The following is a 27,218-nucleotide window of genomic DNA, read 5'->3' as shown; positions in this document are numbered from 1 at the left end:
GATTGGCCCATCAGAGTTCCCAATATCGATTCATCTTTTATTTTTGAAATCCATTTAATCATGGAAATACCCTCTCTAAAAATACGTAACAGCATGATGTTCTTCCGAGGAACTGGTACTCTTCTCCAAACTCCAGGAGCGTCGGGTGCACATTCCCATCCCTTCTGCTTAGGCTCCCACCGCCCTGAAGACCTGGTGCTACTGCTGTCCAGCCCAGGGAAGCTTTTAGCCTCATTAGCTAAGAGACGGTGGTGTCCTGTATGACCCAGTTCAAATGCAGTGGAAACACAGGAATATTCAAAGTCTCCATCCCTCTCTGGATTAGTTAACGAATGGATCCAGTCCACCTTTTATCGCCACTGAATGCCAGGCTGATTGCCTCAAGACAAAGCAATGGACAATTAGAACAAGTCTCTGCACGCAGTGGGATAAAATTCAGGACTGAATCAGTTTGGTCAACCTGGGATGGAGCAGCAAATCCACGGTCATTTGAGACTCACTAGACCAGCCCTCAGGATGGCTACTGAAGCAGCCTGTGCTGTGTAGAAGCTGTGGAGCAGGGGTCTCCAAAGTCCCTCCTCGAGCGCCGAATCCAGTCAGGTTTTCGGGATTTCCCCAATGAATATGCACTGAAAGTATTACATGCACATAGATCTCATGGATATTCATTGGGGGATTCCCGAAAACCTGACTTGATTCGGCCCTCGAGGAGAGACTTTGGAGACCCCTGCTGTGGAGTCTTCCCTAGAAGCTAGTATGCGATCCCAGGGCTACCAAGTTTCCCAGTTCCAGGCTGGAGCCTTTTTGGCCAGTCCTGGTTTTGAACCTCCATCCTAACGCACTATGGGATTCGTAGTCCCTGCTTTTACCCACTGAACTTTGTGCTGAAAATCAAAGATATCAAGGATAAGGCTGTCAGAAACCCAGAACGGACCTATGATCTCCCTTCTGGAACTGGGCAATTTGGCAGTTGTGGCACAATGCCTCCAAAATACATGTCTCTAAGATGTTATAAGCAAGGAACATTTGTCATCCTTCTAATATAATTATAATACACATATAGAACATATAACTTTTAAATGTGCCAAAAGTCATAAGTATAAAGACACTGCAGAGAAACTTGTTAAATGTTCTGAATGTGATATGCATTTTAGGCATGCTTTGTTTCTGCAATATCATATAAAGACACATACTAAAGAGATACCTTTTAAATGTTCTTAATGTGATAAGTATAAAGATACAGATTGAACATATACCTTTTAAATGTTCATGTCATAAGTATAAAGACACACATACTGAAAAGATACCTATTAAATGTTCTGAATGTCATATGTATAAAGATACACACTGAAGACAAAACTTTGAAATGTTCTGAATGTGATAAATATAAAGACACTGAAGAAAAACCTTTTAAATGTTCTAAAAGTTATAAGTATAAAGACACTGAAGAGTAATCCGTTAAATGTTCTGAATGTGATATGCATTTCAGGCATGCTTTGTTTCTGCAATATCACATAAATACACATACTGAAGGGAAACCACTTTAATGTTCTGAATGTAATAAGTATAAATATAATGAAGAGAAACCTTTTAAATGGTATGAATGTGATAAGTCCTGTAAGACCCTGTTCAAATGCAATGGAAACACAATAATATTCAAAGTCTCCATCCCTCTCTGGATTAGTTAACGAATGTATCCAGTCCACCTTTTATCGCCACTGAATGCCAGTCTGATTTCCTCAAGACAAAGCAGTAGACAGTTAGAACAAGTCCCTGCAAGTAGTGGGATAAAATTCAGGACTGAATGAGTTTGGTCGTCCTGAGATTGAGCAGCAAATCCAAGGTCATTTGAGACTCGCTAGACCAACCCTCAGGATGGCTGTGCAGAAGCTGTGGAGTCTTCCCTAAAGGCTGGTAAGTGACCCCCCAGGGCTACCAAGTTTCCCAGTTCCAGGCTGGAGCCTTTTTGGCCAGTCCTGGTTTTGAACCTCCATCCTAACGCACTATGGGATTCGTAGTCCCTGCTTTTACCCACTGAACTTTGTGCTGAAAATCAAAGACATCAAGGATAAGGCTGTCAGAAACCCAGAACTGACTTATGATCTCCCTTCTGGATCTGGGCAATTATGCAGTTGTGGCACAATACCTCCAAAATACATGTCTCTAAGATGTTATAAGCAAGGAGTTAATATACTGAACATTTGTCATCCTTCTACTGCCCTTTGTATGTTTTAATAGATAAGCGAGAGGTAAAAATAAATTCCAGAATGTTTAAGGTAGAAGACCTCCAGCTAGCTGGCCGGTCTGAGGAGGGACAGAGAAGGTGGGGTGCAGTGAACATTGCTGTAAATTTATACCAATGATTAAGCGATTATACCTGTATTCTGAGGAATGGCCACTGGAGGACAGCACTGAGCTATTAAATATAGTTCTTTCTAATGTAATTGGCGCCCTCCTGTGGCGCTATCAAGAATAACACGTATAAATCTAAGATTTGAAATCCAGCACAAAATTTCTTTAGATGGATTTTGTTTTTATTTATATATTTATTTATTTATTTGGTTGCTTAGCCCATCCTCCCAAAAGAGCCCAGAATGGGTTACAGATCAGCATACATAGTATAATTAAATAACTGCATAGCACAGATAGATACTCTTACAAAGAATGTTGTTATTAACCCACTGAACTTTGTGCTGAAAATCAAAGATATCAAGGATAAGGCTGTCAGAAACCCAGAACGGACCTATGATCTCCCTTCTGGAACTGGGCAATTTGGCAGTTGTGGCACAATACCTCCAAAATACATGTCTCTAAGATGTTATAAGCAAGGAGTTAATATACTGAACATTTGTCATCCTTCTAATATAATTATAATACACATATTGAACATATAACTTTTAAATGTGCTAAAAGTCATAAGTATAAAGACACTGCAGAGAAACTTGTTATATGTTCTGAATGTGCTATGCATTTTAGGCATGCTTTGTTTCTGCAATATCATGTAAAGACACATATTTGCATGCTTAATTGATAAATGTCAATATTGTACTTGATTTAAGATTTGAAATGAATAAAGATTAAAAAAATAAAATAAAATAGACACATACTGAAGAGATACCTTTTAAATGTGCTAAATGTGATAAGTATAAAGACACTGAAGGGAAACCTTTTAAATGTTCTAAAAGTTATAAGTATAAAGACACTCAAACAAATCCCAACCCGAAAAGGCAGGCTTACCATGAAACTGCCAGTACAGGTTCACATTATAGTCTCACAATATATCTACCATCGGTACAAAAATGAAATAAATGTGCCATAACATAAATAGAATGTTGACTACCATATATACTCGAATATAAGTCAATCCAAATATAAGCTGAGGTACCCTTTTCCCAAAAAATAAAAAAAAATAAAAAAAAAAAAGGTTGATGTTAATATTCATGTGCCCTGCAAGAACTGGTGGCAGCCATTCAGTGTGGGGCAGGAGCGCAAAAAAGCTCACTACACTGCTGGACCACCAGGGATTCAGAAAGATATGTGGGGGGAGGCGGGAGGGAGGTAAAAAAAAAAAAATTGTCAGAGTTGGCCGGTATAGGAGACCAGATGGATCCCTCCTGTCCCGGCCCACCAGGTCATATGGCAGGCCAGCAGAGGCCTGCAACAAGTCCGGGAGGGGGGTGGCTGGGCGCTAGCCATCACTAATTCACGCCAAAAATGTCAAAAATAAACAGAGGTAGAAGAAATTGAAGCAGAACCAGAAATTGTGGACACTGCAAAGACATTTGGACCAAAAATCTCATCTTATATTCAAGTATATACGGTAAATTGAAATAAATACTTGCGAGCTCTGCACAAAAAACGTTACATTGGAAACGACAGTAGAACATTATCCAGGTGAAAGGCACTACCTTAATTTAACTCACTATCTTCTTTAAACTGTGTGTGTGGGAGGGGAGGTCCACTTGCTGAGACTGTGCTTACATTTTAATCCCTAGCCTGCAAATAGTCAGTGATAAAGAACTGACCAAAGGCGTCAGGGCACCAGGGTATAAAAAAAAATCTCTAGCTGCCCACTGTGAAACCCCTCCCCCACCACCAAAAAAAACAAACCAACCTTAATGTTTCAGTACAAAATGGACCTTTTAACCTTGGGCAGCAGTGTAGAGCTACATCATAGCATTTTTACTTAAGCACAAGAGAACAGCCAACTTTCAGCATGCACTATGGAAGGAGTTTGACTGACAGACCAACAGAATGGTAACTGACCACAATTCTTGACTAGCCTTCATCAGGGTAAAACTTAATGAGCAGGGTAAAGCAAAGGCTGCTGATGACAGGTGAATATGTTGCTATCTGTGTCAGCCATATATTCAAACTGCAACATCCTTCTCCATTTTCTGCTCATTCTGTTTTGAGCATTAGTTCCTGAAAGCTGGTCAAGAAATCTATTTTAGAATAGTGTACTAAAAAGGTGTTGCCTTATTTACAGTTGCCGACTTTTATTTCCAAGCTCTGATCTCACGCGCATAAACTATGCGCATATTATTCACTTTGCTATCAGGCTAGCCATAGGTCTAAGAGAAAGCTTTCTAAAACAGTCTACTGTGTAGAGGTCTGAATGGTGAGGAATTCCCACTTCCCTTCCCATCTCTAAATCTATATTCTGCTACACTATGCTTATCACTAAAATCCCAGAGGGGCAGGAGCTGTTTAAAAACTTTATTCATTTCTGTTACTGCAGCGTTCTCCTCCGGCTTGGCAAGTGTTGCATATCGGTTTCTATGTCCAAAAGCCACTCCACTGGAGGAATATTTAACTCATTTTTTTTCCCTTCCTCTTTCAGTAGCTACTAAAACCCCTCTAGAACCCCCAACATGGTAGGCCAATGCAGGTCTAATTCAGAGCCCACCAAAGTGATAGCTCCAGTCCGATGTCAGTCCTGGAGGGTTGCCAACAGCTCTCTCAGTCAGAATCAGAATCTGAGTTGGATGATGCCCTCTCTTTGGCCATCCTGTGCATGACTGTTTCCAGTGAGGTCAGTTTGCCATCTGGACCAACCCTCATTGGTCGAATAACCTGCTGCCTAAGAGGCAAAAAGTACAGGTGAAATACAGAGAGAGACTTCTGACGACAAATACCTCATCCTGAAATCTCTAAAATCTAACACCCAACTGGCTCGGGTTTATAATACAATTTCCAATATTTCTTGGACAACAGTATTAGCTTCAGTTGTAGGTAGTTTATTTGTAATAACTAGCTTCTAATTATATGAAATATCCCTGTTTAATTAATGACTCATCTTGGTATCTGCATATTGCCTTGTATACAATCAATCATTACAGTTTAAAAATAAGCAAAAAAAAAATTGGAAACTCTGCAGTTGTGCTTCTAATTATTGTGGACTAAATATCAGATTTATTTTCTTCACTCTTATGTATATGCTGAGATTTTATTGATCTATGTCAAGTTAAAATGTATTTGCTTGATTGTTAATATAATATGATGAATAATAAAAAAAAATATTACAGAATATTAATTTGTAATGAAATGTTATACTTAGTGTATTATATGAAAGTTAATCAAGTGTGTATTTTAAGTTAATATGAGTTTATCTGCTACACTTGTTGTAACATGCAAAAATGAATAAAGAATTTAAACAAAAAACACCTCTTTGCAGCAAAGCCTGGTGTTCCCTGTCCTACAATTAATCTCAGAGTGGTTAAAGCTCCTGCTAACGAAGCATGAGCTATCACCCAGGGTTTGGAAAGTCGACCACATGCTGTACAAGGAGAAATTAGGTCTTACCTCATTTTCTTTTCTTTTTTTTTTTTTAAATTTATGTTTATTAGCAGTGAAAAAGAGACTGAGAACTTCTAGTGGCGACACGTAATAACCACTCTGCGGGCCCTGTCCCTCAGTATTTCTATTGACAAACCTAAGACAGTGACAGCAGACTTTCAGACCCTCCAAACAAACCACCACCACCAGGATGCCTCCATATTAAGCATGTCCTGCTGAGAAGCATAACTCATTAAGAGCCCTCTCAGTCTTTGTTTTCTGTTAGATTTATGCATTGTTCTCTGTTTTCATGTTTTTTTGTGATTATTGGACACTGCTTCTGAGAACAGATCCATCCAGAGTCCGGAACTGAGCACGAAATGAATAGGGGAGGGTTTGGGAATGGTCTAGAGCAGTGGTTCCCAAACCCTGTCCTGGGGGACCCCCAGCCAGTCGGGTTTTCAAGATATCCCTAATGAATATGCATGAGAGAGATTTGCATATAATGGAAGCGACAGGTATGCAAATCTCTCTCATGCATATTCATTAGGGATATCTTGAAAACCCGACTGGCTGGGGGTCCCCCAGGACAGGGTTTGGAAACCACTGGTCTAGAGCAACTAAAGGAAAGAAAATTAGCAGGTTAAGACCTAATTTCTTCTTCCTTAATGTCTGTTCCAGACCATTCTCAACGTGTGGGAAGTACCAGAGTAGTACCTAACAAGGGCAGGAAGCAGACAAATCTTGAGCCAACATCATAGTCCGCTTCTCTCCCTCCCGGCCTGCATATCTAACCTGTAATGCTTCACAAAGGAATATAGAAATGACCACATGGCTGCCCTACAAATATCCAAAATTGGAATGAACGAGCACTCAGTCCATGAAGTAGCTAGCGCTTGTGTGGAATGCACCTTCAAAACAGCTGGGAGCTCCCTGCCATTGAGCAAGTTTGCAGAGACTCCCCAAATTTTGGGCCGGAGGAGCCAGGCAAATGCTTTGCAGGCAGAAGGCCTGATGAAGAAGCACAATGAACTTCAAAGAAAAAAGAAGGCCTCTCAACACCTGGTGAGTCAAAACTGGATCCTCAGACAGAGCCTACCAACAAAATGGCATCAAACACACAATGCCGACTTTCCCGCCAAGGACTGTGCCTATGAAGCTTCTGGACCTAACCCTATGGTGGCTTTGGTTCACCCTGTGGTCAACAACTCTGATGTGAAGGTTGCTGGACCAATCAGAAATGCTGCCAACTATAACTTTTGGTGGAATTCAGTTTGCCATATATATAAGATGGAGCGTACATTTGCAACACAAATCTTCTTGATAAGTTCAAGAAGATTTGGGGACCATTAACAGATTTTTGTAATGATTGATATAATTTTTCCCATAATAAGATAATGGTTTAAAGGAGGGGAGGGAAGGGTGGGTTTTATTCTCTTTATCATAAATTATAAATAAATTATTATAATAGTTGTTATATTATATGCAACTAACAACTTAAGGGGAGGGAAAGGGATTCATAATTAAATAATAATTGATAAATCATTATATTTTATGTGATGTTTAAAATTATAATAAGGACAATATAAGATATGTTGTATATAAATATGTTATGAAGATATCAAGTGTATTTTTAAGATAATTGTATGAAAGGCTATAACACACTTGTTGTTATATGAAAAAATCAATAAAAATGTTAAACCATAGAAATGCTGCCAAACCCCACTGAAGCATCCTCACATAAGCAGTAGAAGCCACTATCGGGAGACAAAACATGGCACGCCAAGCAGGTTGTGTACAGACACATTTTCCCCAAGGGAGCCACCATGCAGAAACCAAATGCTTTAGCGCTCTACTCCACAAAAGTACAAGGCTGTCCCTTCACCCCAGATCCGAATCTGGAAGGAACACCCTTGAGAGGCTTCTTCAGTGTGTGTGTATGTTTATGTGTATATATATATATATATATATATATATATTATTATCTTACTTAAAGAATAGCCTTACTGTGTCAGACCAATGGTCCATCTAGCCCAGTATCCTGTCGTCGTGGGAAGAGAAGGCCAAAACAATAGGGGATATGAGGACACAGGTTATTTTAAAGTTCTCTTTTTTCTTTTGGTAAGTGTTCTCCAATCTGCTGTTCTGCTGTTATTTAATTTTTGGCAGAACAGCAGAATGAAAAAAATGGTGTTACAATTATGGCCCACGATTTAGCCTGTGTTTGGATTTCAGCCTTCGCTGCCTGTTTTCCAAATGCCACAGAGAAATGCCAGCTTCTCCTTCCCTTCAGTCTCCATCAATGATGGATGATGAAGATGACAGCTGGAAAGAGTACTCCTGTGGGTAGCTGGATCTGTTGTCCTGGCAACACCTTCTGAACTACTCCCTCCTGACCCTCGTTTCCATCCTCAAAACAAGCAGACACATAGAGGGAAATGGTGCTACCAGGCTATTAATCTCCTACATTTATCTACAGCTTAATGGCTTTAACTTGATCCTCTGGAATTAAAGTATTTGCACTTTACCTATGTTCAAAAGGTGGCAAGATCACAAGTAAAATTTACAGATTTTGACCAGCTTACACTAGGGCAGAGGTCGGCAACCTTTTTTAAAGCAAAGAGCCGATTTATCCTAAAAATTTGGCCTAAGATTTGCAAAGAGCCGCAATGGGTAGAGAAGGGAGTTTGAGATATTCCAGGTCTCGCTCTCTCATCCCTCCCCAAGGTCTAACTTCTCTCCCCTCACAGGTCTCTGCAACTCTCTTCCCTCCCTCCCCCCCACAATCTATAGCCAAGTTTCTCTCCCCTCTCCAGGCCCCAACCCTTTAATCTCCCTCCCAACCACAAGATCCCCCCCCGGGCCTACTGAGGTACCTGGTGGTCCAGTGGGGTCTTCATGGCAGGAGTGTGGTCCTCCAAGTGTCTGCTTCTGTAGTATCGTGAGCTGCCGCAAGAGGTTGCAACAACCACAAGGAGACAGAAGCAAGAGTGCTGCGCTTCTGCTACGAAGACCCCACTGGACTACCAGGTACCTTGGTAGGACCGAGGGGGGGAAGTGGAATTGTGGGGTTGGGAGGGAGATTAAAGGGTTGGGGCTTGGTAAGCCACAGTCACATGGTAGAAGAGCCACATGTGGCTTGTGAGCCGCAATAAGGTAATGCCGTCCCATGTCTCCCCTTACTAGCAACTTAATTTACATTTGAGCTTCTCAGCATGGCATGGATTTGCATTCAGCATCATTACGTTTTGCTCTAAATCCCTCCTCACGCTTCTCTAATCTCCTCTGTACCTAGACAGCTTGTCAAACATGTCCACCAGCTTCATGGCTTCATCTTCCTTCTGCTCCTCAGTCATCCCCTCCATGGGATTGGGAAATTTCTCTTCTACACGACCTGTAACAGGATTAATGCTTTAAAAAAAAGCACAAAGAAAGAAAAAAAATCAACACATCTGGTAACCCTTTTACATCTGGAATCAAAATTTAATATAAAAAGCAATGAAACTCAGGATTCAGAATCTGAGAACTACACATTAAAGGCTCAAACAAGAGGTCCCTGCTCCCCAAGTATTTCCAATAGCTATCAGTCCAAGGTATAAAACTTGATATCCTGTACATCTACCAACTAGAAGAGGAAAATATCTGGCTCTCATTTCAAGACGATCCTAAAACAAAAACACAATATAGGCGGAAACACTGTACAAGGAGAGAAGATCTCAGTGCCTCAGAGCAATTTGCATGTGATTCTTGTGCTAGACTTCAGCTGAATCAATCTAAAAAAAACCCTAATTGCAAGGAAGATTTTTGTTTTTTCTTTTAGATCTACGATTGATTCAGCTGAGCTCAAGCACTGAGAAATCACATGCAAATTGCTCTGAGGCACTGAGATTATTTTGCTCCTTGCACAGTGTTTCTGCTAAATCAGGATCACTCTGAATTCAAATGTGTTGATGGAAAGTCGCCAAATATTTTCCTATATGGGGGTCATGACACTACTGACCAGGCCCTTCCATCCAAATAAGTGCATTTCCAAATGCATTCTCTTCATCTACAGGTATATTGTTTTTATATATTCACAATACTATTTCACATCTGCAGAGTGAGAATTATTTATTAAATATCATACACTAATTTTATCGGATGATATTTATTTATTTATTAATGTTAACGTTTATGTATGTATTTATTAAAATTTAAAATGTAGAACTGTGCATGTGTAAATTACGAACTGCCACCCACATACTTTTTTCACTCATTATTATTTATTGTAGTTATTGTGTTGGTTTAGTCTCTGAAGGGGTATCTGTATGTGATGTCTTTATTTCCTCCTTTTTCCTGAGTGTCAAGCCTGTATTTTCTTATTTGGAAATATAACTACTTTGTTCACGGGAGATGATCATAGACTATATGATGTATGTGGCAATTCTCACTTAGACTCATGTCTGGTGCTAGTCACCTTTGAGATTTTGCCTGAGCCAGAGATTCCCACGATTTATGGCGGGCTCATACTGATGTCTTTGATCTCTACCCTGGTGTTTCCTTAGGAATTTTCAGACTTTCATCTCAGGACTAAGGGGGTGGAGCCAATTCTAATAGTGTTTTCCTTTAATACTACACATCCCTCACTTGGTAGAGACATGCACATGGTTACCTGAGCCACCAAGGAACCCACTTTAGGCTGAGTGAACATCTTTTGACACTCCTGTGCCATAGAATACAACCTAGACATTATTTTGGCTACCTTTAAAGCACCCTCAGGAGCACCCCAGTGCTCTGTGACTAAAACACCCATATCAGGATGCCAGGGAAGACATGGGCTGCACTAAGCATAGAACACTGAGTGGAAGGGGCTTGCTGGGATTCAAATTGTAACTCCTGCATGGAGTCAGCAATGAGCTCTAATAGAGATGAAGGCTTGAACAGCTGTGGGATCCTTGGTCGAGGGCCACCAATGCTTCCAGCGTACTTGCTACTGTTTGCGACCCTATATCTCCCAGCAGGGAAGACTCACTTTGTGACAGCAAGGGCATGCAGACTGATCCCTTGCCCTCCGAGTTCCTGTCAGAAAAGTCCACAAGATCCTGATCAGCCACTGCCAATAACTCTGATGTGCCCTGGAAGCCCAAGCCCCTTTGTGCGACCCCTGGCTTGCTGCTAATCTCATATGAAGATCCCGGCTATCCAAATAAGCTCTCATCAAATTAACAAATTCAGAAAAAGAGGCCTTACTAGGCATCACTGAGTCCCATTTAGGAAACCACCTTACATCTCTTGGGCTCTGTGGCTTCCACATTCTTACGCTTAGGTATGCCTCCAGGAGGGATTTTCTCACAGTACACAGGTCCCCCAGAGGTTCCTCAGTCCTAGAGACCAGAGGGGAAGCTAAGCCTGATGCTCCTGCCTTCCTTTCACGTGCTGCGTAGAATGTTTTGCCTAAATTTGGATGTGGAAGATATTATGAGTGTATTTTGTGACCCATTCTGGGCTTTTTTGGAAGGACAGGCTAAAGAACTAACTGAATAAACAAAATCTTTAAAGAACACACGAGCAGCAGCGTTAGAATCCTATGGGCCACAGTAATCTCATTGCTTCATAAGGAAAACGGGGGTGGGGAAGAGTTCTCTTACTTTGGTTTGGCTTCCTTGTATTCCTCTGTGTCGGTGTCTTCATCTTCTGAGTAGTCTCCTTCTGCCTGTCCTCCTGCCATCAGGCCACGAGCTGCAAGGAGGCCGGCTGCATTCCCATAACCCGTGTATTTCACAAACCGTGACACTAGTGTGGAGTAAGAGGTACAAAGTAACTGCTTTACATGCAAATGCCCTGAGCCCTCTTTAACCCTCATACTCAAACCCAAGAGAAGCTCTGAGGCAAAGTATGTTGAAGAGGGGCAAACTGTTGCTGCCATCTGTCTTGTAAACAGACACCTAATACTGATTCAGTCCAGCCAACATCATTCAAGAAGATTCCAAATTATTGTTGGGTGCAACCTTATCACTTTCCTGGACACTAAGTCTACCATAAATAGCACCAATAAAGCCCACCGATCAACCTCTGGCTAGTTAGCGACCTGATTTCCCTCCGACCCGATTCGCTAACCTCTGCCCCAAGCATCCTCCGATCTGCGCATGCAAATGAGGGGAAATGGCATTCAAATGTAGGCAGGAAGCGATTCACTAAAAAAATGAGGGACACTGACTGGGCTGACCGATCCACAAATAAGCAACTGCTGAGGACCAGTCGCCCTGCCTTCTGCCGCCCTGCTTCTCTGCTCTCAGCCCCGATCTTTCCTGCCACCCTGACTCGCCGTCCTGCTCTAGCCCCGAATCTCTCCTGCTGCCACGACTCTCCTGCCCTTCCCCGCAGTGCAAGCCCGTGTTTTTAACCTGCGGGCTTAAAGCGGGTTAAAACCACAGGCTTGCCAAGTAAAAATAAAGCAAAAAAAAAAAAAAGTTTCCTGCTCTGCCGGGCACGGAGGGCCAGCGCATGCGCTTGGATCACTATAGAGCGATCCGGGCGCTCAGTTGGGAGCGTGATTCTGATCGCCCTCATTTGCATGAGGGCGATTCGTGAATTAGTCTCCTGGACATGGATCGGATCCCTCACGGATTGGATCCGATCCATGCCCTTAGTGAATCTATCCTAAAACAGGCGACGTTCCTCTAGAAGGCTTTCCAAAACACTGTGGGAGAACCCTGCATTTGCATTTAAGTGAGGGGAAGAGAAAGCCCATGAACACAGGTGCTTTATTATTCCCATCCACAACCCCAGATATCTTCACAGATATGCACTGAACAGGCACTGCTTCTGGCCGAGCACTACCACACTCATCACATTTGAAGAGCCTCAGATACGCACCACTCTCCTTGCACAACACAAAGAGGAACTCTGCAGCACAATGCTTCACATCTGTGTCCAGATGAGTCATGAGACGAACTAGTTTGTTTCTAATCGAGTTCCCCACCTCCGGGCGATTCTTCACATCTCGCAGTGGAGGCAGCACCTGGAGTGCCCCAGTTAGGAAAAAGACAGAGGTAAGCAAATACACACAGACAAATAATTATCCCCTGTATACTAAAATATAGCTGATTTTAAATAGGCAAAATGTTCAGTCTGGGCCACCTGAAGAAATACAACAGCAGAGATGACATGAACAAACTCAGGAGCATGATGTCTGGAAAAAAAGGGACCCCCCCCCCCAACTTTTTTCCAAATAACCAAAAATGTCCTACAGCAGTAGAAACTTCTGTCTGAAATTGAAGAAAATTCTGAGTGCGTCTTAGTGCGTGCTAAATGCTAACGCATGGCAACGCGTCCGTATGATATAATGGAGGCGTTGCCACGCATTAGCACTTAGTAAAAGGCCCCCTAAATATAAAACATTTATTTCTACATCATTTCCTTGTCAAGCAGTTACAGCTTGTTGTTCTTTAGTGGCCTTGTGGTCAGAGCCTCGAGAAAACAAAAAAAAACTTTGTGGAGTGACGATGTTCCTAAATGGACTTTATTTGAAAGTGTCAAAGTTCCAAAGGTACACTAAAATCATCCACATAAAATAATTCCATCCACATAAAAGTAAATCATCCATATAAGAGCCTTAAAGGACCTAGTCCGCTAGGGATACAGGACCCAACACGGTCTGCGTTTCGACAAAAAGTCTTCTTCAGGGGTCCCTGGGGGTCCTATAAAGGTGAGTACGTGGGAAACAATTGTGTGGTGAGCCGGAAGTGAGACACTGCTTGCATTTGCAATAGAAAGGGCCATTTAGGAACATCATCATTCCACAGTTTTGGTTTTCTCTGGATTTTCTTCTTTGTGGATATTTTGGGGTCAATTCCTTTTGTTTTTTGCTCAGAGCTGCTGCCTCAGCATCCCAAGGTTGAGCGTTCAATCCCAGCCTGCTCCTTGCGACTCTGGGAAAGTCACTTGGAAATCCATTGCCCTGTTAGATCGTGAGCCTCTTGGGACAGATGGGAAAAAAAAGGAGTGCCGGATTACTATTTAAAAGATTGTAAACCGCTTTGGGTGAATCTCTTCATGAAAAAAGTGGTTAAAAAAATCCTAATAATAATTGACTGAACTGCGATCGATTTCTTCTTATTTGCTTTCACGCAAGAAACTGAAGACTTATCTATTCTGAAAGTTTCTGAAAGGGTTTCCTATGTACTTTTACTTTGATGTTATCCGCTTTGAATCTGGTTTTCAGGGAGTTGGCAGAATATAAGAACTATTACCATTGTGGAATAGACTCTGAAAATTAGCAGCTTTCTGGCCCTGTAACTGTGACTCTGAGGCTAGCTGAGCCAGTAATTTGGCATAGTATAGAGATGGATCTATTGACACACTGTCTTGTATATTGATTACTCATAATATGCTATTATTAAACTATGCTACAGCCAAATTGTTGGGCAGACTGGATGGTCTATAGCAGTGGTCTCAAACTCGCCAGATACTATTTTGAGGCCCTCGGTATTTTTATTGTAAAAGTAAAAATAAAACAGTTTCTTGATCATAGGTCTCCTTAGTTATAAATGACAATATTATTATTAAGACTTAGCCAAAAGGAAAGATTTATAAACTATAAAGAGTTTTACCTCATGCAAAATTGTCATTTCTTTAACCTTTTCCTATCGTAATAAATTTTACATTACGCTGGTTCCAATCGTAATTATTTTAGCAAAGTTTCATATTATTCACCGTTATCATTTACGGCTATTGTAAACATAATGTAAATAAGTCATAAGTCTGTAAATTCAAATATTTTGTGTTCCTGACTCTATTAGTCCATACAGACTGTTTATCCACTGTCTATGTCATTTTTGGAATGTCCCGTCATCCGGGACGCACGATAGGAAAAGGTTAATAAGACATTAACTATTTTTGCTGAGGCCCTCCAAGTACCCACAAATCCAAAATGTGACCCTGCAAAGGGTTTGAGTTGGAGACCATGGTCTATACAGTGGCATTGCAAGGGTGAGAGGTGCCTAGGGCGGTGGGCCCCCCCTCCTCCTTCTCCAATCCCACCTGCCATGTGCGCACCCCCTTCCCTTTCCCCATACCTCTAGTTGAAGTTGTTGCTCACGGCAGTCAACAGCTTGCTCCTCGCGACCCCATCGGCTCTCCTGCTGACATCACTTTCGATGTGCTGCACCCAGAAGTGATGTCAGCAGGAGAGTCGACAAGCACAAGGTATGGGGGAAAGGAAGGGGAGCACATGAGTGGAGGGGAGGAATGGGAAGAGGAGGAGGAGTGCCAGTGCTCTCACGAACATGGTGCCCTGGATGGACTACCCCCCTATACCACTGGGTCATACATATGTCTTCCATCGTTACTGTACCTTTACTTTACAAATGCTGACTTTTACACAACTACAGTAAAGGTTCCTAGCGCAGGCCGGCGAGGTAAATGCTCCAATGCTCACAGAATTCTTTGAGAGTTGGAGCATTTACCTCACTGGCCCATGGTAGAAACCTCTTCGGTGGCTTTGTAAAAGGAGTCCAAAGATTCTTTTATTCTGCAAATGTCCCTCGAGTTCTATGTGGTTCACAAAGTCAAAGGGACCAGGCAGTCCCTGGGAGCTGACAATTCAAATACACAAGAATGACAAAGAAAAGCTATTTAAGCCTTCAAAAATTTCTTCAACAGAAAAGTCTTTAACACCGTCCTGAAAAAATAAAAAAAAAAACAGATAATCTTGTATCTCTAATTTGAACAGGGAGTGAATTCCAAATAGAAGAGGCTTGGTTTGTGAAATATCTTGAAAAAATAGTTTTATTTCTCAACGTAGTGGGACTTGGAAAATGTAGCAACATACAATCACGGAGACACCTTTCTTTAGCTGGAATCTGACCAACTCAACTAAATAAGAAGGAATCAAATCCGCTGAAATTTGGCTTTTAAATCTCATTGAAGTACCAAATAATATAGTATCATATGAATTATAATAATTTTAAAAGATTTGGGGGCCATTGACAATTTATTCTGATGATCAGACATCTAAATATTGGACAAGATAAGGGGGGGTGGGAATATGAAGGATAATAATTGATAATTGTTATTTATTAGTATATGGGTGGGAGGGGTGGGTTTCTTATATAATTATCAATTTGGAATATTACATATAAGAATGTCAAGTGATTAAGTTATTTATGAATGATTGTTGTACACTTGTAATTTTTGAAAATGAATAAAGATTTAAAAAAAAAAAAAGAAGGAATCAAATCATAAACTGTCATATAAATTTTAAATTGAATTTGCACTTCAACTGGCAACCAATAATTTAAGTAGGTTAATTCTTTTTATTGTACACACTTCCTGGAACAATTGTACTGAGGCAGATGGTACATAAGCTGTTTTAATTAAATTAAATAATTCATTCAGTCCTGTCCACACTGATAGGATATATCCAGCTGTCAGCCATAAAGCCTTAATGCCTAGCCAGGCCAGATTATAGCATGTCCTGATTTGTACTCTGCGTCTCAGGCACATTGAATACACGAGAATCTCACTTATTTCACACCCAGCACCCTTTCTTCCTAGATCTATTCTGAGGAGAGACAGAAGCAAATGCAGGTTTCACAGGGACAGGAAGCAAAAAAATTGGAGAGGGGCTAGCAAGAAATGGGAATGAACAGCAGAGAGATGGATGCTGCTATCAGACATATGAGGGATATAGAACTTAGCGACTTGAATCAGATAAATAGCAGATGAATTTTAATGTGGAAAAATGCAAAGTGATGCATTTAGGCAGAAAAAATAAAGATCACAAGTATAGTATGTCAGGTGTAACTCTGGGAAAGACCGAACAGGAAAAGGATCTGGGTGTACTAATAGATAGGACCCTGAAACCGTCGGCGCAATGTGCGGCAGCAGCAAAGAAAGCAAATAAATACTAGGCCTGATAAAGAAGGGAATTATGAGTAGATCAGAGAAAGTTATAATACCACTCTACAGAGCCATGGTCAGACCGCACCTGGAAAACTGCGTCCAGCATTGGTCTCCATACCTAAAGAAGGATATAAAACTGCTAGAGAGGGTGCAAAGACGAGCAACGAAGCTAGTGAAAGGTATGGAGAACCTGGACTACGAGGAATGACTTAGGAGACTGGGGTTGTGCTCCCTTGAGAAGAGGAGACTGCGAGGGGATCTGATCGAGACTTTCAAAATACTGAAAGGATTCAACAAAATGGAGCAGGGAAAGCAGTTATTTACAATGTCCAGTGTGACACGGACAAGAGGACATAGACTGAAGCTGAGGGGGGACAGGTCCAGGACGAATATAGAGAATGAAGTGAAGCCATTATGGGAGAAGTTCTGAAGATGGATACATAGATTAGGTATGAGGAGTGGGGTGGATATGGTTCTTAGCAATGACTTGGAAGAAATTTTGGACAAGTTACCTAGTCGTCACTAACAGATTAGCTGCAAAGTAACAAAGGGATTTTTTAAAATGGATAATACAACCAGGATATAATTTTAAATACTACATAGAGGAGGGAGCATATTATTGAATAGCATTATTGCCTAGGTTCCATGATATTAGATATTATGTCAATAGGCATGTATAAATAATCAACATGAGGGGTGGTAAGGAAAAGACACAGCTATCTAGTTCTCCAAAGTTAATGTACTGAGAGAATCACGGAAGGGAGGTAGGTAATTTGCAGCTGATATTATAACATGGTGAGAAACAGCATTTGATATATTGTTAAAAAATGAATAAAGATTAAATTGGGGGGAAAAAAAGATGACCTGTGAGAAAGGAGGAAAGGGAAGGAGTACATATGTTTACAGAGTCCACAGTGTACAGTGCTACCCTTTCATTTGTCCCCGGTATACCCGAGTGGATGTGTATTTACCTTCGCTTTCAGGAACTTTCTGGTTGGACCGTGAACACGGGCACTCTCAGTTAGCAGGTTCAGGGCTGGCGTGAGGTTCTCCCTCAACTTGTGTCCCTGTGAAAAATCCCCAAACAACAGACCATTAGGTCCCCATGAGCTGGGCAGATCCTCAAGAACCATTTCTGAAAATGCTCTTTGGCCTATGCTCACCCTGTCCAGGCGCAGCTCCAAGAAATTCAGCAACACGCTCACCGCATCCATGTTGACGCCCATGTATTCGATGGAGCCCAGCTGCACTTTTGGGGTCAGCAAAACATCCAGGCACTTTAAAGGAAGGTTCCCCAGGAGATTCACAGTGTGGCTAAACATACATGTAAATCAGATAACCCATCAATGTTCAATCAAAGCAAAGCTGGTTTAACTTAAAAAGTAGGACGGGGACGGGGGACTGGACCTCAGTTCTCTTTTTATCCTCCGATCCACCCTGCTGCGCTGCTTCCTCTTCCGGCGGTCCCGCCCTTTCTCTGATGTCAGAGAAAGGGTGGGACCGCCGGAAGAGGAAGCAGCGCAGCAGGGTTCAGAGAAGGGGCAGGACTGCCGGCAGAGGAAACAGCTGGGCTCACTGGCATCCGGAAACAAGGTAGACAGCTTCTCCATGGGGGAGGGGGGGAGACTGTGGGGGTGCGAGCGGTTCTTCGGGTGGGAGTGCGAGCGGTCCATCGGGGTGGGAGTGCGAGCGGTGGGGGTGCGAGCGGTCCTTCCGGATGATGAATCGGGTGTCGGGCGAGGTGGGAACTATGTAAAAAAATTTTATATACCGCGCTCACGCGTATACCGCCAAGGTTATGCACGGTTTGTAAAAACACGTATAACGCGCGCATTATATGCGTGAAAATACGGTAAATTAGTAGTGGCTGGAGATTTCAATGCTTGACATAATTATACAGAAAATAGTTTTATTTTGGTTTTCTTTTGAGAACCACTGAGTGGAATCCAGATCACATGATTTGCTATTGAGGACAGCTTGGGACACAAATAATTGGAACCAAGTGGGTAGTAAATATTGACTAAACTGGACGTAATCAGCTAAACAGAATCTTGGATAGAGGCTTTGGACTTTTAAATACAGTGTGATGGAAATCCAAGAACAAAGATCTTTAAATCCACCACCCTCTATTACAGAGATGCCATGTGTCACACTCCATTGAAGGGTCACTCACTGTCAGAGCCCAATTTATCACTCATTAGAATCTCAGGGTCAGTGCACTGATCACTGCTTTCATTAGATGCAACCCTACAAGGAGAAAAGTCAGGTGAACCCATCAGCAGAAAGATAGGTGAGCACATCTTCCTGCCTCCAGTGGCTGACTGGCCTTCTTAGCTCCTAAACACCAATCTGCCCTGAATGGTGTAAATTAAGTAGCTGTGCTAAGAAGCACTTTTCAGAAGAGACAAGGCTCAGGAGAACAAACCCTGTGAGTCTCAACTCTTCCCTCCTTGTATATGGCTCTTATTTGTTTCTGTGTGTGTCCAGGTCTGTCCACCTGCGTCTTATCTTCATTTGAGGCTGTGGCTCACAATTTAGGAAGCCCTGGCTAAATACATCACAAAGTAGGACACAAATTTTTTTTTATAAAAATACAATATGAATCGGAGAAAACATGAACACAAACCCTTCTTCATTCCAGATATACAATAATCCCTCATATAAATGGAAAGTATAAAACTTCAATGCAACATTGAACAGGGCTAATTGTAACCTGCCCTGAACTCCGATTGGCAAAGATTTGGCAGGATATAAGACTGTATGTAACATAAATACTGACTTTATAAGACATGTTATCTGTTACAGAGGCCCGAATGTACTAAACACTCCAATCGTGTAACGATTATCGCTGTTTTAGCAACCTAATTTGGTTTACTGCATGCTTTCCGTGCATTCATACATTCTCTGACTCCCCCATGCAAATGACCTCATTAGTATTAAAATGAAGTCATTAATATTAAAACGAGCACTCCGATCGATTTATTTATTTATTTATTTATTCATTCATTTTTATAGCCCATCCTCTCCAGGAGCCCAGAACAGGTTACAAGGACACATACACAAAGTTTTTAGGAACAGACATACATACATTACAGAGTCAATAACATGCTACAGGATCAAAACACAAAGCTATAGAATTAATAACTTACAACTTATAGAGAATGTGAACAAGAACACATGCTTTGCAGAATCTAACAATGCTAAGGCATACACTAAATTTAGTGATGGCTAATAATGACCCGAAAAAACACAACAGGTCTAAGACATCTGGGCCAATCAGGGCCTTACACCCCTTTCCTGATGCATCCTGGGATGCACTGGGAAGGGCCTAAGACTCTGATTGGTTCAGATACCTTAAGCCCCTCTTTTGGGAGTGGCCTTAGGTATCTGAACCAATCGGTGACTTAGGCCCCTCCCAGTTCATCCCAGGATGCACTGGGAAGACCCACCATTTTGAAGAGGTGGGCCTACCAACAAAAGGGAGTGGGCATCCCTCTTGCTAGCTTTCTTCAATAAGATACGAGCGGGGGTTGGGGGTATGTGCTCTAGCTAGAAGTTCTGACCTGACCCCCCCCCAGTCCACCAGGGCCTTCTCTTGGAGACTTGTTGATGGGTGGTAGAAGGTGGTTTCATGGGGAGGGGGTTTCGGGGGGAAGGGCTTGGTGTTGGTGGAAGGTTCCAGTTTGTCAGTCAGTGGTGTGGGGGTGGTCCGAGTAGCTGAGTCAGGAGGGAGTAGGGAGTGGTTAAAGCTAGAGCCTCAGCACCCTTGGGCTGTGGGTTCAAACACACGCTGCTCCTTGTGACCCTGGGCAAGTCACTTAATCCCCCCATTGCCCCAGGTACATTAGATAGATTGTGAGCCCGCCAGGACAGACAGGGGAAAATGCTTGAGTACCTGAATAAACTCATGTAAACCGTTATGGGCTCTACTGGGAGAACGGTATAGAAAATGTAATAAATAAATGCTGACTTTTTTTTTTTTAAGTTGTTGGGGAGGGGGGACAGGGTAAGAGGAAGTGGGCATCCATTCTGCCTCTTTTTCAAAGAGGCTGTTGTCAAGGGGTGGGGGTCCAGCACAACTTTTTTTTATTTACTTATTGATTGATTTTGAAAAACATACAGAAAGTGCAATCAAATACAATAAACTAATCTCATAAAAGCACTTATATATAACAAATATTGATCAGAGTAAACCCTCTATTTTATAATCCCTCCCTCCCTATACTGGAAGTGTATTTAGCTTGTGATATCCAATTCTTGTGTTTTCAAGTGAACTTCCAAGGTCACCAAGCCTCTAATTGGTACAAGTTATTTTTGTTTTAATGGGTATGACCATTGTGCATGTGTAACACACGTAATATCTGCCCATTAAAAAAAAAAGCTGTCTGAGCTTCCCCTGCCGGTTCTGTGAATGTGTGAAAGTCACTTTTTCAGTGACTGGTGGGCAAGATTATGGCCGACCCCCACAAAACTAATTTGCATGGAAAGTCGGTCGTCCATCGATTGCCGTTTTAAATTCAGACAATGAGTTGGCCCAAAGCAAACTCCTCGGCTAGAGCGACCATTTTTAGTGCATCCAGGCCACTTACCTTTATACCACAAGATGACAACAAAACTTCAGTTTTCTAAAAGTACTATCTTTGGTATCTTGTAAAATTAAGATGCATGAAGATGGGAACTAGAAAACCAAAGCCTGGACTCCCGTTGCTTGCAAAGCATTTTGCTGTGTCACTCAAGTTGTGTGCTCACCTGTGGAACTCCTCCGTCCGGTCCTCTCCATCAGCTGTCAGCATCAGACAGTGGCGCAGGAGCGCTCCCAAGTGGCGGAATGCAGCAGTGTCTTCCTAGCTCCAGAACAGGAAACACACCAAACCAATTAAAATTCATAAGGACAAAAGAAAAGAATGGTTCCTCATCCAGCTTTCCTTGCCTTCCTCACTACACTGTATTTCTGGTTTGCTCCGAGATGCTCAACTACAGTAAATAGATGGAAAAGTAAATTCAAAGGAAAATGAGAACAAAATGCCTCAACACTAAACTTTATAACTCCCTTCTCTCCATTCAGTTTAAACAAATTATACCTTTTACTTAGAACATGTCCTTAATCTGTGTTGTGTCATGTCAGTAATAAAGAGGCTTATGATACATACAGATGACCTCCACAGCACCAGTGCAAAGGCAGAGATTCTTCTCAGCTAGTACCTCTGTGGATCAGGATCAGCTGAACTGGCAGGGAGATTCCTCTCTCCCTCCCTCCCTCCCTCACAGGCACCAATTCCCTCCAGTACACCTCTAAACTAAAAAAAAAAGAGCCGCTGAGCCCTACACTCCTCCTCCCAACACTCCCCAACATCCCTAGACACTCCCCCCCAACACCCCCGAAATACCCCACATTCCTGGACCCCCCTCCCCCAACATCCCCATACCTTCGGATGACAATTAGGGTCTTAGGCCCCTCCCATTGCATCCCAAGATGCATTGGAAGTCCTATCATTCTGAGCACGCAGCCCTATAAGCAGGAGGGAGTGGGCTTCCCTCCTGCTGATTTGTCATCTGAAGGTACAGCAGTGTCCGGGGGGATGTAGGGCTCAGTGGCTCTTTTTTTATTTGTTTAGTTTGGAGGTGTACTGGAGGGAATTGGTGCCTGTGAGGGAGGGAGGAAGAGAGGAATCTCCCTGCCAGTTCAGCTGATCCTGGCAGGGGGAATTCCCATCAGCTGAGTCAGCAGGAATTCCCAAAACTGACTCAGCCGATTGGGATTTCCCTGCTGCGATCAGACAAAGTAGTTGGGTACATCTGCAAAACTTGCTTTTGTGCATTTTTCATGTGCATGTTTTTATTTTTGAAAATGGCCAAAATGTCTACATAGGTCATTTTCAAAAATAAAAGATAAGACATTTTCTCTACTGGATTTCTGGACATTTTTCAACAAAACATCCAAATTAGACTTAGACATCCTTTTGAAAATGCTTCTCTGTATGTCTGAAAGGATGTCTTGCAACACTACCATGAATGCTAATTCTTCCATGGAATCAAGTTTGATGAAACATGATCTTACCTCATCAGCCTCCTTGCGGTTGCAGTCAAATGTGATGTTAAAGAGCACTTTCAGGATCTCCATGGCCAACTCCATCTCCTGGCGGGGGATGATCATGAGCTGACTCTGCTCACTTGCCACTTCGTAAGGGTCAAGCCACTTTGCCCCCAGAGCGATCTCCAGTGTATCCGTCATAAGACCGATGCCTCGGAGTTCCGAGGCCAGCTGATGCCTCACATCCACCCGCAGTGCTGTCAACAGAAAGAGCAGACGTAGGTCAAAGAATTTCACGTCATGCGGGAACTTCCTCTCTGCATAGAGTTTGATACGTTCAGTGAGCCCTGCCACCAGCCGAGCCTCGGCACTCAGCTGTTGGGCCTTCTCGCTGCTGAAGATGATATTACAAAGGCATTTGAGGGCCTCCACTGTCACATCCAGGTCTGGAACTTCCCGGATGAATGTTTCTGAGTATTCAATGCCAGCGTGCTGCGCCAGGGTCTGCAAGCCTGCCATAGTGGTAAAGGGGTCCAGACAAAGCTTGTCCCGAGACAGGATTCTAATGGTTTCCAGACATGTGACTTGACAGGAGGGCTGCAGTTCCCTCTCCAGAAACTTGATCAGGAGGCAACCCAGGTGCTGGAGGTTGGAGAGAAAAGAAATGCCAGAACTGCAGTCATTCCTCAGAGTTCAATCACAGCAGCTTACAGGTGAACATGAATATGTAAGCAATGGAAATACAAGTGAACAGATTTTGAGGCCGAGGGGCCATAGTTACATTTTGAACACCTTGTGATGCGTTGTTTCCAGCTTTGTTACATTGGGTTGCTCCTGTCTTCTGATGACCTCTTCAGGGGGTGGAGGGGGGGACTTGGTGAGTGTGGGGAGGGGGCCTAGGATCCGGTGATATATTTTGAATTGTTTATCTTGGTTGAACATTGTTATTGTTCTTGCATTCAATAAAGATTTTCAATAAGTGAGCTGTGTATACAGAGAAATACTGGTTTGCAGATGCCACTGACTGCGTTAAGGTGTTTAATAGGGAAAGGCTTATGCATGTATATAATGGATGTCAATACACAAATGGTATGTGGTTTAAGATCCATTAATGTACGAAGACATTCTAGAGACATGTACATCTCCATATATACAGATACATATAAGCTGCATGTGTATGTACAACACCACACACCCCATAGAAAACTACCTGCATATATCAGTAGGTGTCTTGCATACGTGCTGGGTGAGAGAACAAAAGCAGCTATATTCAGATTTACTGAGTCAATCTCAGTGTAATTGGTTTAGGGCGGATACAGCCTCCAAGGAGATCAGTAAGAACATAACACCAAGTCCCAAAGTGTGCCTTAATTACATCCCGAAGGGACTCGCATGCACATGAGTCTGGAATGAGGCAGAAAACAGATTGTAAGCCTTCTGGAAACAGAGAGGTACCTACTGTACTTGAACATCTACCACTATGTTTTTATTTTCTTCTAATAATCAAGAGATGATCTCATATACATGAGGATTATCCCATAAAAATTGGGAACATGCTTGTTTCAGTTTCATCAGCTGTATACAATAACTGAAGAATCTAATTGCCTCCCTAAGCCCTGGGCACATCTAGTCATACCACATTGCCTCCCACAATTTGACAGTAGGAAAAGACTTACCTTCCTTTCCTCTTGCTCCTGATTTTCAAATGAAAAACACTGTGATTTCTGAAAAGACAACACAGCAGAAGCAATAATGCGTCAACAAGCAAAGCAGCTGAAGAGATTTCAAAGATGATCAGATATTTGCACTTGAGCGCGTACTTTTATATTTCCAAGAGTAGTCTACAGCAGACCCTCAATATTCGTGGGAGTTAGGGACACAGCCGGCCCATGAATATTGAAAAATCATGGATAATTTTTAGGGCCGGCTCTGAACCACTCCCGCCTCCCTCTTGCGTCCCGGACCTTCCCCAGACCTTACCTGGTGGCCTAGTGGCGACCGTCATCAAAATGGCTGCCGTGAGTTCCCGCTGTAGTATCGAGACTACAACGGGAACTCACGACAGCCATTTTGACGACTGCTCTGCACGGGGCAGGAGCGTAGGATGATCGATCCTGCCCCGCATCACCGCTAGACCACCAGGTAAGGTCTGGGGAAGATCCAATGCAGAGTTTTGTAAAAAAAAAAAAAATTATGAATAACTGAATCTGCAGGTACTGAAATCGCAGATTCGTTGGGGTTACTGTATTTTAACCTAGAAAAACTATCGACATCAAATAGCAAGTATAAATACATGCACATAGCCATTTACTATAATACAAGAATAGAGAAAGTCCACTCAAAAAAACCTCACAAAATAAACAAAGCCAAAGAATAAAATTATACCATATAACTAACTCTTTAATCACACCTCATATACCCGGAGCATTACTCAAAATACTTTCATGCCCTTACTGGGGTGGTGTATTCATCATTGCTCTGATTTACTTTTGACTTTAAGCTGTGGTGAACCCCACTGTGTGTATATAAGAAGGAGCACTTGCACTGTTTGCTGTTGGCAGTGAGAACAGTCCGAGTCCATGCTGCTGTGAGTATGGCAACATAAAATGGCTGTGGTGAGGAAACTTAACAGTGAAACAGTTGGGTAACCGTTGGGCGCAAGTTAAGTGCTCCTTCTTATATATATACAGTATATATATTGATACACACAGTGGGGTTCACCAAAGCCTAAAGTCAAAAGTAAATCAGCAATGATGAATATACCACTCCAGTAAGGGCATGAAAGTATTTAGAGTAATGCTCCAGGTGTATGAGGTCTGATTAAAGAGTTAGTTTTACGGTATAAGTTCACTTTTTGGATTTGTTTACATAGCTATTTACTAACCATGGCATTATAAAAAGAAAATATATCCCCTTCAAAAAAAAACCTACAACAACAAAACCAAGACAGACTAGAATAATATAATTTCAGAGAAAAAAGTCATATAAAATATTAAAGGCTCTTTCCCCCATCCCATTACTTTTACAATTTAATTGTCACAAGTTTTCAAACAACATTCTTATTGTACTGAAAGATACAGTACTAGAAGAATGATGTAATTATTGTGTTTTTATTAAGACAGTACTAATGCTTGCTACTAGATAGATTTAAAATGGCTTTTTTTAAAGTCAAGGTTTATTTATTGAAAATTTTTGTAAAACAAAATAAACATAGGTAATGTAATAACAAACCATGTGAGATAAAAGCACAATAAAATACTTGACAAGGCAGATTAAATAAACAGGTCTGCAATCCACATTTGTAACAGGATATGTACAGAAAAATCTCACACGAGTGTAACAATTTTCTAGAAAGAGAAAAGAAACACCAATATAGAACAAGACCCGGTATGATTCTATGGCATGGGTAGGAAAGGAAAAAGAAGAGAAAGAGAAACAACTAATACTTTGGGACAAATGAGCCAGCTCTATGGGTTGAGTACTGCAGGTGCTTAAACCCCCCCCCCCCCCCCGGTCGTGCACCCCAATTATTTGGAAAAGTTGGCTCCTATGCTCGGGGAGGGTAACGTCGGGAGTGAGGGATGTGGGGCAGTGGCTCGCTCACCTCCTGGTTGTAGCCCTGCAGGGCCTTCAGGACGACGTCTTGCTCACCGCTCTCCATCGCCGCTAGCACAGCCCGGAGCTCCATGATCGTTGTGCAGCTCGAAGAGGAGAAAGCCGGCCAGACTACGCTCACATCCCCCCGCTAATCCCGGAGAGCTTCAGTCCAACATCAGGTGCTTTGGCTTAAGGTGGCTCTGCTTTTAAGGAGGCACGAAAAACATTGCAAATGACTGTGAGCGAAGGCATTCTCCAAAGCGACCCTGCTCGAGCCCAAGGCAAATCAAGCCTTTTCATTTTCTTTTTATTTCTTCACACAGCCTAAAGACATTTTCTTCTTCCACAGCACCGCTCCTCAGCCTACATATATTCTTCCTTGTATCTGATTACACAGCTCTCACTTTTGCATTTCAATATAAGCTTCATTAGCACCCCCCTCTCTTGGCTTTGTCCCTCGTTATTTATCCTGAATGCTATTACTAATCTGGCAATTAGATTCTGACTAAAGGTCATGCATTCCATTGCATGGGCATGCACTGCACATCTCCCACCACCTATTACACCAGGGATTTCAATCTCATTACAATCACTCCAATCTCCATTTGATTTCTGCCTCCCAATCATTTTACATACCCCCATGGCTTCACAGAGCTTGTGCTTTATGACTTGGCTTATTACACCCCCACCCCACCCCTTACATCTCAATATACATGCCACCAGACTCCCCCATTTTCTCGTGCGCCTCCACTTTCATTATTTACTGCGCGCCTACCGGTTTCTATGGCGACAGCATGTTGATCGTGAGAGTCCGACGGTAGGAATTAGCAACCAAAGAAGCTGAAGGTTGACTGCAGGCTAACGATGTCACATCGGCATACAGCAGCGGCCTACTTCCGCTCTCCGCTCAGACCGAGGCTTGCAACGC

The 27,218-nt window shown here is 42.3% G+C and overlaps 1 protein-coding gene across 4 annotated transcripts; it reads right to left on the bottom strand.

The window, feature by feature from the left end:
• Nucleotides 1-1,528: 1,528 nt before the first annotated feature.
• On the bottom strand, nt 1,529-27,203 carry RIC8A (RIC8 guanine nucleotide exchange factor A). Of its 4 annotated transcripts, none has more exons than XR_004537648.1 (11): nt 27,066-27,203; nt 26,298-26,493; nt 24,370-24,417; nt 22,721-23,335; nt 21,412-21,506; nt 17,826-17,976; nt 17,634-17,729; nt 12,634-12,778; nt 11,406-11,550; nt 9,070-9,172; nt 1,529-5,083 (listed from the first exon to the last, which is right to left on the bottom strand). XR_004537648.1 is itself a non-coding variant. In XM_033928737.1 (11 exons), the coding sequence occupies exons 2-11, from the start codon at nt 26,379-26,381 to the stop codon at nt 4,963-4,965; spliced, it is 1,620 nt and encodes a 539-aa protein (XP_033784628.1). In that variant the 5' UTR covers nt 26,382-26,493; nt 27,066-27,203; the 3' UTR covers nt 1,529-4,962. The 4 variants fall into 4 exon arrangements, 3 of the variants coding, with proteins under 3 accessions (XP_033784628.1, XP_033784627.1, XP_033784629.1); XM_033928737.1 differs by having other exon boundaries at nt 9,070-9,189; XM_033928736.1 differs by having other exon boundaries at nt 4,825-5,083; nt 9,070-9,189; nt 26,298-26,490.
• Nucleotides 27,204-27,218: the final 15 nt, after the last annotated feature.

Source organism: Geotrypetes seraphini, chromosome 19 (genome assembly GCF_902459505.1).
Source record: "Geotrypetes seraphini chromosome 19, aGeoSer1.1, whole genome shotgun sequence".
Lineage (NCBI taxonomy): Eukaryota > Metazoa > Chordata > Amphibia > Gymnophiona > Dermophiidae > Geotrypetes > Geotrypetes seraphini.
The sequence above is the reverse complement of the archived record's forward strand: the minus strand, read 5'-3'. Positions and strand labels throughout refer to the sequence as shown.

What these genes read in the sequence shown, in the direction of transcription:
- RIC8A (XM_033928737.1), bottom strand. Translation starts at nt 26,381, where the DNA reads ATGGAGCTCCGGGCTGTGCTAGCGGCGATGGAGAGCGGTGAGCAAGAC. An exon ending in TGCAGGGCTACAACCAGGAG is followed by an intron (nt 24,418 to 26,297) that starts GTGAGCGAGCCA and finishes TTGTCTTTTCAG; the next exon opens with AAATCACAGTGTTTTTCATT. An exon ending in TGTGTTGTGCAAGGAGAGTG is followed by an intron (nt 11,551 to 12,633) that starts GTGCGTATCTGA and finishes ACTCCACACTAG; the next exon opens with TGTCACGGTTTGTGAAATAC.